The sequence below is a fragment of the Tupaia chinensis genome, unplaced genomic scaffold (assembly GCF_000334495.1).
Source record: "Tupaia chinensis unplaced genomic scaffold, TupChi_1.0 Scaffold000097_1, whole genome shotgun sequence".
NCBI lineage: Eukaryota > Metazoa > Chordata > Mammalia > Scandentia > Tupaiidae > Tupaia > Tupaia belangeri.
The window spans coordinates 6,223,634-6,237,833 of record NW_006159559.1 but is presented as its reverse complement, the minus strand read 5'-3'; the positions used below and the strand labels follow the sequence as shown (position 1 = coordinate 6,237,833).

General features: G+C 37.1%; 1 protein-coding gene across 1 annotated transcript in view; it reads right to left on the bottom strand.

The window, feature by feature from the left end:
- DOP1A (DOP1 leucine zipper like protein A) overlaps positions 1 to 14,200 on the bottom strand; it is a gene marked incomplete in the record, with an annotated part of 125,170 nt that overhangs the window by 22,493 nt on the left and 88,477 nt on the right. Inside the window, 7 exon segments of the mRNA XM_027769901.1 lie at positions 768 to 872; positions 2,446 to 2,501; positions 4,481 to 4,615; positions 8,439 to 8,564; positions 11,285 to 11,467; positions 11,577 to 11,688; positions 12,526 to 14,200. Coding sequence (XP_027625702.1) covers positions 768 to 872; positions 2,446 to 2,501; positions 4,481 to 4,615; positions 8,439 to 8,564; positions 11,285 to 11,467; positions 11,577 to 11,688; positions 12,526 to 14,200 — 2,392 coding nt within the window.

Here is a 14,200-nt window from a genome sequence, read left to right as displayed (position 1 = left end):
TCTTTCCCCTCAAATCTACCCTACTACTAACTCCTCAGAGTCATGGCCTTCCTCAAAACTGCCATCAGTACTGACCACCCCGCACAACACCAAATTCCTTAAAATAAGATCTGAGATACTTTCCTGTGAAGTTCCAGTCTCCCTTTCCCACCATTCCGTTTTATTTCCTCCCATCCCACTGCCTGTGTTCTACTCTTCCACCAAATTTGATAAAGTACTTTGCCCCAATATAACCTTTGCTTCCTGTCTCTGTAAAGGTTTTCTGCTCCTACTATCTCACTTCACCAAAGAAATATTTGCTTGGGACCTATTATGAACCAAGAAAAAACATACTGTTGATATTATGATGATCTCAGTTAAGTAAGCATGACTGGTGTTTATCAAAAAGTCACATCATTAACAAAGATAAGGAAACTCAAAGATTAGAGAGAAAATGACTTTTCCAAGTCTATTTATGTTTAGGGCTCAGCCTTAATGCCCTTCCTCCATGAAGTTCCTCTCAAGCCATGCTACTCACCCTCTCCGGCACTGGTCCCCAAAAGTAACTGATGCTGTAACAGTTTTATGTTGATTCATTTACATTTTATAAACATTGTTTCTTCCCTTCACCCTCTTATTTGAACTTGTTACACATCTACCTCTGTACCTTAAGAACACTATGAGAAGGTAGACAGAACACAGTCACCCTGAACATCTGTTACTCAGCAATCAGGAAAATAAGCATTACTGTTTTATTCAAAATAGTATTTTTAAGTAACATTGCTTACCCAAGGATAAGAAACTGCCCTGGGGCTGGAAGACTCAGTTGTATAGAGTCTTTCAGGAGTATCAATAGCGATGCCCAGCTGTCCACTAAATTGGGAACTGGAATTCTGTAAGGTAAATATCATTTATATACACAGAAAGCCACAGTAAACTTTAATAGTCTTTTTAATTTTTTTCCACAGTTTTTAGTACATATTTCTACTAACTTCTCTAAAACATTCACTAGGTTTTTTTTTTTTTTTGGGGGGGGGGGAAAGTTTTTGCCAGAAGGAATGTGTACTTTCTGGAAAGAAACAGAGGGAGACAGGGAAAGTGAGAAATCACCCCCCACCCCTGGGGTTGGGGGGATAGGCACACCACAATCCCTTCTCCTGCATCTTTTTCCTGGATTTTTGGGCATGCATGCACATACACCCTGCATTATTTTAAGCTGCCAGGCCTGGAACTCAAAGTGTGGCCAGCCATGTGGGAGTCCAGCGCCATAATCACTATGCAACCTGCTGGCTCCCATTCCCTCAATTTTTACAGACTATGATAGAAAAAAATTCCTAAAACATTTTTATTTTCTATTAATATTTTAAGAAGAGAACATATTTAAAATGCCTAATGCTAATTTGTAATTGAGAAAATTTGCCATAGAAATCCCATTCATTACGTAGATTCTCAAAAGTAAAATACGGGAACAGCAGTTAGCGTAATGGCTATGTCACTGGACTCCCATGTAGTCGACTGAGGTTCGTGTCCTGAACCTGGAGGCTTAAAACTCACACCAGGCGTGTGTGCATGCATGCCCAAGATCCCGAGAAGAGAATGGAGGAGAAGGGATTGCAGCATGGCCATCCCCCCTGGGAGGTGATTTCTTGCTTTCTGTCTCTCTGTTTCTGTCTGTCTTTCTGGCGAGTAGATGTACCCTATAGCAAAAACCTCTTCAAAAAAAAGTAAAATATAACTACAATAGTTCTGTTTGTCTAATGACATCAAGTCACCTACTCCTACTCTCTAATCTCTCTTTCTTTTTTACATTAGTTCTTTTTTGTTCACCTATAAGTCTCCACCTTACGTTAGGAAGGGCTGTCAATCTATCCTGAACACTAGTCTCTCACCTGAAAAGAAATTCAGACTACCTTGATTTCTGGACCTACACCTCTGTAGGCAACCTTTACTCTTAAATCACAACCAGCTTAAATACACTAAATAGTCTAACTTTATAAATGCTAGTCATAGATGCTAGCCATAGTCACAGATGCCAAATTGAGGATTAACAATGAATTACCCTATAAGGGAGGATTAAGATTCAGGTTCTAAATAAGACCAGATTGAACTGCTACATGTTCACCTATATGAAAATAATAATGGATTCAGTGGCAATAAGCACAATTTCAAGATTAGGTTTAGCTTTTCAGTTATATTGAAATGAGTTTCTTACAATTTGGTGTTTTAATATCCAACTATCTTTAGTATCTTTAGGACAAGATCTGCATGGCTGGGGCATTAAGATACCCATATGTTGTATTGATGTACCTATAAACAATGCTTCTCTCCTTCTAGTACTTATTCTTTTAGCTGTACGGAAAAAAATTCTAGCAACTTCTTGAAAGAATTCAGGTGCCTGTCTTCCTATATTTGATAACTTCTATGTATTAGTAACACTGTAAGGAGATAATACATCATTACTCTTACCTTTGAATATAAGCATAGAAAAATTGAAGCATGCAGACTTCCAAAGAAAGATGTTTCTATAAACAAACAAAAAAATTTTATAGTGAAGAAATCTGCTGCCTTTGTGCTTTCATTGTTGCAAATACTCCGTATCTTATTGCCAATTGTTAATTTAAAAAAATTGAATAAGACAAAATCGAACACTAGTTAGTTACAAAAGGAAGTCATGCAAGTCTCTTCCATTTAGTAGGGAGAATTCATAACACAAAACTATTTAAATAGTTGAAAATAGATGGGAGAAATAGAAAAAGTCCTGTTTTCTTTTCTCACATATCAACAGGTAATACTCTACCAGTCACTTTTAAATGATTCATTTATTCCATATGCATCAAAACTATTTTTATTTTAGGTAGCTTTTATTAATACTTGGTGCTATCAGAATTAAGTTGAGATTTCTTATTAAATGTGTATTTGAGTCTCTTTTAGTGTAGCTCAAGTTTGGGATCAATTCCTCATAACTTAAGATGTAGCTATGATAAACCACGCTGAGTATAATATATCATTAAAACAATGACACCTGCCCTTGGAAATCAGTAGCAGGCAAGGAACTAAATTAATGCCCATTGACATTTACCAATTTGTTCTTTTTCAGTTCCAAGTATTACCTCAAAATTGCCTGCTTTTACCCCTCAAAGTAAAATCAAGTGTCTAGTGGAATTTAGAGCTTTGAGGGAGCAGCAGTTAGTGGGGGACAGGAGTTGGAACTGGCTCTTCTATGTTTTAGATTCATCTTGTGTAGCCCAATGTCTGGCACAAATGCGTGCTCAGATATTATGCAGACTGAGCTTTCATATTCAAACTAAAACTCCTAAGACACATGCTCCAGAGATCTTTTCAGAATAGTCAGAAAATCATTAAAAACAATGACTATTCACACATACAAGCATCCTTTTTCCCTTTGGCGATACAAGAAAGAGATAAAGGAAAATTAAAAACAAGTCGGCATTTTCAGATATATGTAATAATTCTTTTAAGGATGTGATCAGATCTATTTTGGCTTGGCTCAAAATCTAGTTTGCAGTTGGCGATTCTTTTCTAGAAAAAAAATTATGACTTTTTGGTATTGCTTGGACAAAGAGAAGAAAAACTAGAGAAATCCGTCCTTTTCCTAATTTGGAAAGAGTTTGTTTGCCTAATCAGAGACAAAGTATTGTGAGTGGAATGACTATGCTATTATTTTCTGTAGTCCTTAGAAAGCGTAGTATTGTATTAGGTTGTCAGGAAAATCATGAAGTATTTTCTATGCAAAAATACGTTATGACTTTTCTGATGACCCACTGCATGATCAAGAAATAACTTTGAGCAGATTAAGAATATGGCAAAACGTAGGGAATTTAGAGAACCGAGAAATTAATTCAGAAAAGCAAGCAGTAAGGAATATGTGAAATGTGTACTGAAGTAAACAGACATTGGGCTCTGGCTTCTGTTCTTTCCTTAATGACCATCAGTAAACACTTCTCTTAAGAACTGAGTCACATAGTTCCTGACTGCCTTTGATATACATACTGAGATACAGGTTCAGTATCCCTTAACCATAATACTTGGGATCAGAAATGTTTCGGATTTTGGAATACTTGCATAAATATAATGAGCTGTTTTAAGGACAGAGCCTAAGTCTAAACACAATATTCATTTATGGTTTATATATACTTTATACACAATGCAACAATTTTGTATTACAACATTTTCACTGAGACCTGTCACATGAAGATATGAAGTTCTTTACTTGTGACATTATGTCAGCATTCAAAAAGTTTGGAGTTTGGAGAATTCTGAATTTCAGATATTTGAATAAGAGATGTTCAACCTGTATGAGCAATCTACTGCTCTTTATTGGTTACGGGAATGTTCAAAATAACTAGATATTGCAGACATTGACAATTGTTTTTATTAAAGCAGTGTGAGGCCACATGCACCATCCCTGCAACCAGCACACAATGAAAAGAACATTATTTCTGAAAGAGAACTGTAAAACAAGCAAAAAGCTTTTCCGTACCTTGTCTTTGGCTATGGCTGGGGGTTGCTTTAAAACTTCTTTCACAGTCTGGATGACAGTCTCTGCTCTCATGACACTGATTGAACGAACCAGTTCCACTAGTAACAGCTGTTCATCACTGGCTGCAGGAATGACCTGAATAACACATCGTTGTATTTACATATTTCTTTGTGTATATAATTATTTTACAAGAAGTCACAGGCCAGATCCCTGGCCTACTAGTTGAGACAGCTGGATTTCACATGGCCATTCATGTGGTTCAAATCCTGGACCTGAACACTTGAGAAATACGCCAGGCATGTGCATGGCCAAAATCCTGAAGAGAAGAAGGGATTGCAGCATGATCAATCCCCACAGACGTGTGTGATTACTCGTAAGCTCCATCTCTTGTGAGTGCATGCATCTTCTAGTGCACGCACAAACACACAAAGAAGTCACATAATTAAAAGACAATGTGATGGTTTCTTCTCAATATAAAAACCTTTGAAAGTCCCTAAGTTAGATTAAATTTTATCAATACACATACATCATTTCAAAAAGTCAAATAGGACAATAAGCTTTATAAGACAAAACAGCAGTGCCTTGCCCTAGCCCTTATCACATGCAAAAGCAATCGTGCAGCCTCCTTTAGTTCTTTTATATTACTTTTGTATAAGGCACACACACAACTGCTATTTTTCCTATTTAAATTTTTCCCCCAATTTTAGACATTGTCTATTAATTTCCAACTTTAGAAGACAAAAGGCACATCGTCTAAAGGCTGAGCCATGGTAGATGTTTATACAATGCTTATTAGGTGCCAGGCATTGGTATAAGTGTTACATACATATTTTTCTCCTTATTTCTTTCTTTTGATTTTTTAAATTTTCACGACTCCCATAAAGTAGTATTTCTACCCTGAGTTTAGATAGCTAGTGAGTAGAGAAGTCAGGATTTGAACCCCAGAGATCTGGCTTCAAAGTCTATGCTCTTAACCATTATGCTGCTAGTACCTTTCAAAAAGAAATTACAAAGTAATGGGAAGTCATGCATTTGTGTACAAGATGGGACTTACTGTGACTACAGCCTAGTTTTCTTTTGTTAGGGACTAAAAAATAGTAGCTGTACTTTTTTTCATTTTTTCCCTTGGTGAGGTCACTTTCCCAGAGAGGAATCCATAACAGTTCTACCTGGGATTTAATGATTGGGATAAGGCTCATTCCCATTTTTCAGTATACAGACTTTTCCTGAATGTTCTTGGTTTCATCATGAAGTCTCACTTCTACCTGTGTGAAACTCCTATCTCGGGTCTAGAGACTATCCCAACAAACTTTTTTTTTTTTTAATTTTGGCTATAAAGTGTGTACACTTACAAGAGAGAAACAGAAAGACAGTGAAAGGGAAAGTGAGGAATCATCCTCCAGGAATGATGGCCATGCTGCAATCCCTACTCCTCCATTCTCCTCCTGGGATTTTGGGCATGCATGCACATACTCCTGGTGTGATTTTCAAGCCTCTGGGTCTGGGACTCAAACTACAGGTATTCATGTGGGAATCCAGAGCTGTACTCACTATGTCACCTGTTGGCCCCAACGAATTATTCATAGAGTATACCTGACACTGGTCTCTTGCAGGAATAGGGTAGATGAAGGAAGTGGTTGGTTGAGTTGGGAAAGGAGATTTAAAAGGTATCTATCTGACAGATTCTTTTATAAACCTGCAACCATTTCTCCATATCTTAATCTTATCCTAACCTTCTGCTTTTAAAAGCATCCAATACGTTTACTTCCAGAGACCATCTATAGTTTCACAGCAGGAACTAGTTTCTCTCTTGCAGGTAGTTAGATATAAGCTTCACTACTAAGTCACAACTAAGATACATGCTTTTCATCTTGTAAATTTTTGATGTATCTTATTTATCTGTGGTCACTTCTCACCAAACTTTTTCGTTATTGTGAGTTTTGCCTTTTTAAAGCCTTTTACTCCCCATTTTTTGGGACTGAGCAGACAAAAATCTGTCATGTTCTTGACCAAATTTAAATAATTTAAATAGTCTAGGATTTCAATTCTGTTCAGTATATTTTCACTATAGTCTCATATGTAAAATAATGTAACATAATGAGAATGTTTATTTTCATTACTTTAGAAATGTCAGCATGTATGCAATATGCAATCAGTACTTTAAGTAGAAAAAAAAATCATACATTTTACATCAGTTTAAATTATTTCATAAGTCCTCCTATTCTTTTCATTTAACTTATTTACTTACTTATTTTAATTTGACCAGAAAGAAAGAGAAAGACAGAGAGAGGGAAAGTGAGAAGGCAATCCGCCTGAAACAGCAGTTAGTGTAATGGCTATGTTGCTGGACTCCCATGTAGTCGACTGTAGTTCACATCCTGGACCCGGTGGCTTAAAATTCACATAGGGCACGTGTGTGTGCGTGCCCAAGATCCCGAGAGGAGAACAGAGAAGGGATTGCGGCGTGGCCATCCCCCCTGGAGGTGATTTCTCACTTTCTGTCTCTCTGTCTCTGTCTGTCTGGCGAGTGCACGTGCCCTATAGCAAAAACCTCTCCAAAAAAAAAGAGAAAGCAATCTGTCAGGTCCACCACTCGAACTGTAGTCGGCCATGTGGGAGTCCAGCGTCCTGAACTACCATGTGACCTGCCTGCCCCCCTATTCTTTTTTTTAAAATTACTATAGGGCATGGTACTTGCCAGACAGAGAGAGAGAGAGAGACAAAGAGAAAACAATACCCCCTAGTGGGGCTGGTAATTTCACAATCCTTTTCTTTCCATTTCTCCACCCTGTAAGGATTTGGGGCATGTGTGCACATGTGCCCAGCTTCTATTTCAAGCTGCCAGGGCTAGGATTCAAACTGTAGTAGGCTTTGTGCAATCTAGCTCCCTTGACTACTGTGCTCCAGGGCCAGCCCAATATTTTTACTATTCTAATGTGTCACAGTTTATTCCAGTACACAACACTTTTTTTGAGCTTTTAAACTCAAAATGCAACACAATTTTAACATGCATAATTCAGTAGAATCCAATTTATGAATTATATTTAGAAAAATGAACTATTTAAACTACCATACAATAATAAAAAATGAGCCAAGTCAAAAACTTCTCTCCATATCCTTTGTTTTTCTAAATTAAAAAAAATTTTTGCCAGTATGTGTGCTCAACAGAGAGTGGGCATGTGAGTGAGAAAGAATCCTCCATGGGGATAGTCACACCACAATCCCTCTCCTCCATTTCTCCTTTTAGGGATTTTTGGAATGAATGTACAGAAAGTGTGTTTTTCAAGCTGCCGGGTCTCAAATATGAAGCGTGCTATCAGCCATGTAGAATCCAGCCACTTTAACTACTCTGCCACTAGCTGGCCTGACATGCATTTAAAAAAATACTACAACAAATTGCCAACTCTATTTAAAATACAGTTACACTTTTAATATCATACTAATTTCTCTTTTTATTTTCTTCAAGACAGAGTACATGCACATTAGTGAAAAAGAGAGAAAGAGAGAGAGAGATGAGAGAGAGACTGAGAGGGAGATGAGAACCGTTCACAGTCTGATCATGCCTTGACCCTGTTCCTCTAGTCCTCTAGCCTATTGAAGCTTAGGCACTAATGCACATGCATGAGTGTCTCAGGCTGACCTAGGAAGCCTGAGGATTCAAACTGCAATGGACTTCTATGTGAGATCTGGCTTCTCTTGAGCAGTGTATTACTGCTGTGCTATGGAGACAGTCCTAATTTCTCTTTTTTCACATAAAATAATACCTCTTATAACTGATCTCAAATTTTAATCAATATTTATTTAAAGAAATTTAGGAAAGAAGTCATTACCTAAACCTATAGACAAACTTTTGTTTTTCCACTCTCCATACATCCAGTCCTATTACAACCTATGAAGAGTCTAAAATGAGCACTTATTCACCAAACGAAAAAAGAAGTACCAATGGTTAAGTACATACCTTGGTCCGGATGGTGGTTTTGTTCTGCCTTCTTTCATTCCATACAAATGCAATGGCAGCCATAAAGTGAACACCATGATTCATTGAAATGGGGCCCAATAATTCAAGAATCTGTTGTCTCAAGTTCTAAAACAATGGACGCCAATGACAAGTTAAATAACACAAGACGAAAACATTAATAACTAGATTGCATTTTTAGTTTTTCTTAAAATAAAATTTAGTACTTATATATTTTACTACCTACCTAACAGTCAGGGTACTTTTAACTATGGTTCTAAAATCTATAATCATGACTGCTTAATTTTAAAAGAAAAACCCTATAAAATGAGTTGAATACAACTCCACTCAAAAATACAATATAGCAGCCAGCAGTTAACATAATGGTTATGTCACTGAACTCCCATGTAGTCAACTGCAGTCCGAGTCCTGGACCCCGTGGCTTAAACTCATGCCGGGTGCAAATGCATGTGTGCCCAAGGTCCTGAGATGAGAATGGAGGAGAAGGGACTGCAGCATGGCAATCTCTCGCCGGGGGGTGGGGGTGGGTGAGTTCTCGCTTTCTGTCTCTCTGTCTTTCTGGTGAGCACACGCACCCTATAGCAAAACAAACAAACAAACAAAACAAAACAAAAAAACCCCAAAAAACAAACAAACAAACAAACAAAAAAACCTCTCCACACGCAAGAACAAAAATACAATATACAAAATTTGATTTATTGGGATCAGTAGATAGCATAATGGTTGTTGCTGGTCTCCCACATAATTAACTGCTGTTCAACTCCTGGACCTGGTGGCTTAAAACTCACGCTGGGCATGTGTGCGTGCGTGCCCAAAATCCTGAGAAGAGAATGGAGAAGGGATTACAGTGAGGCCATCCCCTCTGGAGGGTGATTTCTTGCTTTCTGTCTCTGTCTCTTTGGCGAGTGTATGTACCCTATGGCAATTAAATTTTTTTTCAATTTATGAAGATTGATGTAGAGTCCTTAGAAAAAAGTGGGCCGTTTTATAATTATAAAACTCCTTGTATATCTAAGTGAAAAGAAGTATAAAAAGTATAGTTTACTCTAAATATCAGTTTTTAGATGATATGTTCAAATGGTTCCCACTCTTCCCCTAATTCCATATAGAATCCCATGAGTACCTGATCTAAGTGGTCAGGTTTAGGAATAAGATTAGAGTACTGAGGAATGTCAATTTGAAAGCTTGACATAGCATGACATGCTTTTAAGTATTCACATTATATTTAAAATATGAAGTAGAAAATTTGAAAAATATCGCCAAAGATAAAAAATATTAAAATTGACCATCAACCTTATGATACTGAGAAAATCGCTGTTAATACATGAACTTTATTCCTTAGTCTTCAGTTAAATTTTTCTTTACATAATTGAAAATACTTGTTTAATCTCTTACATGAAATACTTGTTCAATTATGTAATATCCTTGTTTCACTGAATTTCGTGTGAGCACTTTTTCATCCAGTAATAATTCTTCAAGACCACAACTATTATTGGCTCCATAATGTAACTCCGAAAGGATAATTTTTTTTCTATCAATTTCAAGATTTATCGTTTAAGAACTGTTTTTGCTATTAAATAATTCTATAATATGAACCAGCAGATGGCATAATGGTTGCGTATCTGGACTCCCACTTAGTTGACTGCAGTTCAAGTCCTGGACCCAGTAGCTTAAAACTCACGCTGGGAGCGTGTGCATGTCATATATGTGTGCCCAAAATCCCAAGAGAAAAATGGAGGGAGGGGACTGCAGTGTGGCTGTCCCCAGGGGGGCTGATTTCTCACTTTTTTACTGTCTCTCAAGCGAGCACACATGTCCTACGGCAAAATCTCTCTGAAAAAAAAAAAGCTATAATAAACATTTGGTGTATATCTATCTATGCATAATTTTGATTGCCTCAGAATTCATTCCTAAAGTAGATTACTGGGGTCAAAGATTTTTAAAGCTCTCTGTACATATTACTAAATTATTTCTTAGGAACACTCTGCATATTAAAATGTCAACTTATAATGTCATAAAAGGGAACAAAGTTGTAACATGCATAAATGAACCTCGAACATGTTGTATGAAAGAAAAATCAAATGTTTCACTTTTTGAAATGCCTAGAAAAACAAATCTATACACAAAAAGAAAACAGATTAGTGACTGATTAGGTGAGCAATGGGAGCCTGAAGTTAAGTAAAACAGGTATCAGTAATATTTTTATGGTGAAGGGTACATTCAAAAACTGGATAGTACTGATCTGATTCACAACTCCATAAACTTACTAAAGAAAATTCACTGGATTGTATACTTAAAGTGGACACATTTGTGATATGTCAAATATATCTTAATAAAACTGTTCAAAATTATTTGATAGCTAATCTACACAGCATGTCATATATACTTCTCAAATTATTCATACATTCTGACTATCCCCTTTATTCACAGGAGAGATAAGACCCATAAGGATGTTTGAAACTATGGATAGCACTAAATGATATACGTTGTTTTTTCCTATACATACATTACTATGATAAAGTTTAATTTATTAATTAGGCATACTAAGAAAGTGACAATAATAAAATAGAATAATTATAACAAGATAGTATAATGAATATTACGTAAGAATGGTCTCTCTCAAAATATTTTGCTGTACTATATTTAGTGTACGTGTTAAGATCAAGCAAGGTGAATGACAAAGCCACTATGACCTAGTCAGTATTTTCAGACTGTGATTAACTGAAACCGTGAGAAGCAAAATTGTGGAGAGAGACTACTAACGTAATCTTTAGGAAAGTCCTCAAAGAGACTCTTGAGCCTTACAGACTAAGGGTAAATTGTCTAACCTTTGTGGCTCCAAGATTAATAGTGGTAACAGACGCAGAGGCCGCAATGGTCATCTTTTCTGAAGAATCAGCCTGATGCAGTATGCTCCAAAGCAATGTCACAGAGGACATGATCATGTGAAGAATTGAGAGGATTCCACTGCGAGCTTCAAACAGGTGTTTTTGGTCTACATTGACCAAAAGCTATTAAAATTGGAGGAGAAAAACCTTATTATTTACTGAGGTTGACAAATGCGGACTTTTAAAAACTTGATAGTCTTTAAAAGTGGGTCAAATATGTGTGCAGTCTTACTTGGTGATACTGTGTAGTTGGATCCAATAAACAATAGTGGATAATGGCTGTGATCCCTTCCAAAAGAGTAAGAATCATATCTGGTGGAATAATTGATGCCATCCACAGAGGCCTGAAATGAAATGCACTATTTGAACATAAGTTTTGTGAAAACATAGTTCCTATTTTATCACTAGTAAATATCCAGACTGTGTCAGGCACATAGTATGTGCTCAATAAATATTAGATGAATAATTGACAAAAAGAATAAAGTAGGACCTTTTATTTCCTAATCTATAAAATGTAGTTGGTCTGAATGTACTAGAGTTCATACAAAATATATATAAAATATACAAAATAAATATAGCCAGTGAATTGCTAGCTACTAGGGAATGGCAGGCATATCGACATCAAACGATACAGGCAGTTTCTTATATTTAACATGCGATGGCTACGGTGTACTGGAGAAAAACCAGATGGCAGTGTACTAAACATGTAGCTAAGTTTTCACAGATTAATTTTGAATATGGCATGGAGACACAGGTGGAGTTTACCACCAAACTACAAAAATCCAAAACTAAAAATAAAATGAGATGGGAAAAGATTCATAAATTTAAATCAATTTCAGTCTGAAATTAATCTGCACTTCAATAACACATCAGATAAAACTGGGGAAACTCTTGGCTAAACTTCCTATTAACTTTTGCCAGCTCAGTCAAGAAGTACATCAAATTGATTTCAGCCCTTGGGAGAAAAAAGGCCAGCTTAAATATTCCTTCCCTTTTTCATTCTAGATACTTTCCGTGAGACGCTAGATGTCATTTTCTTCTTTATGAAAATGACATGCTATCTGTAACTTCCTAAAACCCACTAACTTATTTTACTCAAATTGTGACCAACTTTGTGCACATTTAAGGAATCATAAATATGAAAAAGGTCAATGACAAAAAAGTTAAACATCAGCCCTTACCTACTGTCCGATAATCCTGTTTCGTATTTGTACTGCTGAATTAGGTTATCCAAATTTCTGCACAGCTGTAGGGTCACAGAAACAACCACTCTCTGTAGAACCTTTCCCATGTAAGGCAGAGTGGACGTGATTAAACCAATCCACTGTGGGTGCATCTTACATGCGCAGTGTTGATGCAAAGCTCGTATCACTGCACAAAGGAACATGCCTTGACATGTGATTGGCTGAGCATGCAAGTACTGAAGAGAAGTCATGGGCTGATGGGGATTGATGTGTTCCAAGTCAGATACAACAAAATCAAACCCTGTTTCATTTTCTTCAGGAATAGTCATTACCCGGTGTTCTAGAACAATCAGCCTCTGAAGCACCCTAAGAAGTTGTGACTGGAGCGTGCTGCCATTGTCAAATTCATCCTCTGAGAAATTGATAAGGCTGTCCTCTGAGAAACCTTCTTCCACAGCAACCATGTTCTTACCTGCCATTTTTTCACTGTGCCATTTCTGTGCACTAAAGATGGATGACAGCAAACAATGAAGAATCACTTTCTGAACTTTGCACTTAGAAAGCATATCAGAGATAAAACTAGGGAAACCTTTGGCTGAGCTTTCTATTACTTTTGCCAGCTCAGTAAAGAGGAGTGTCAAAATCTCTATGCTCATCATTTGCATATTCCGATTGCCTATTAAGTCCTGTGCAGTGACCTTGACATGAGTTGGGTAGTGGCTGCGCATGTAGTATAAGCAGAGAGAAATAAGGATTTCTATGTACATTGAACTCCGGAAGTTATGATTTGAGTCCACTGGAATGTGACTATAAAAGTCTTTGCCCATAACAGAAATCCGGTGTCTGGCCAATAGATTCTGAAGCAGAGACAACTGAGGGGTATACACATTATTGATACTAGTGGTTGAAATGGCATTTACAAAAGCAAGAGGGTTCGTTTTCAAGATGGCTTTGATGGCAGAAAAAGCATACAGTGTCCTTGATGAGTCATACAACTGAAGATACAGGAGCACATGTTGATAGAGAGGATGGATGTTGAAACTGGGAGATTTCCGTGATCCTGGAGAACCCATGTCACTCTCAATTTCAGAAATTTCTCCCTCACCACAACTATACCAGTTTTCTAAATCCAGACCATCACTAAAAAAAACACTGGTTTGTTTGAGTTTTTCATGTGACATTTTCTTCTTGTCATCATCCTTTTTTCTAGCAAGTTTTACTTTGGGTTTTGCTCCTGGCTGTTTACCTGACTCCTTAACAATAGTTTCTTTCTCTGAGATTTTTTCTGATAGTTTTTCTTTGAAGCTGAATTGAATGCTACTGTGACTCCTCTGTCTAGATTTAGTTTCTGTGGAAGCAACAGAAGAATCGTGGAGAGACTGTGTGGTTCCTGAAATACAAGGTGAGGAGCTATTTCTGGAGATTCCATTTGCCACGTAGTCATGTCCTCCCTCTTCAGCCACAGACAGAAACTGCGAACTTTCATTACTTAGCAAAGTACCCTGATGCTGCTGAATGGACTGATCTTCATTTGTAATTGCCTCCTCACTTGGATCTAAATCACTGAACTTTGGGGGCACAGTTTCAATTTCTAACTGAGATGTAACTGATGCAGATTCTGCTTCGAGGCCACTTACAACTTTACATATCAGGTCAAATACAACCTGCTGAA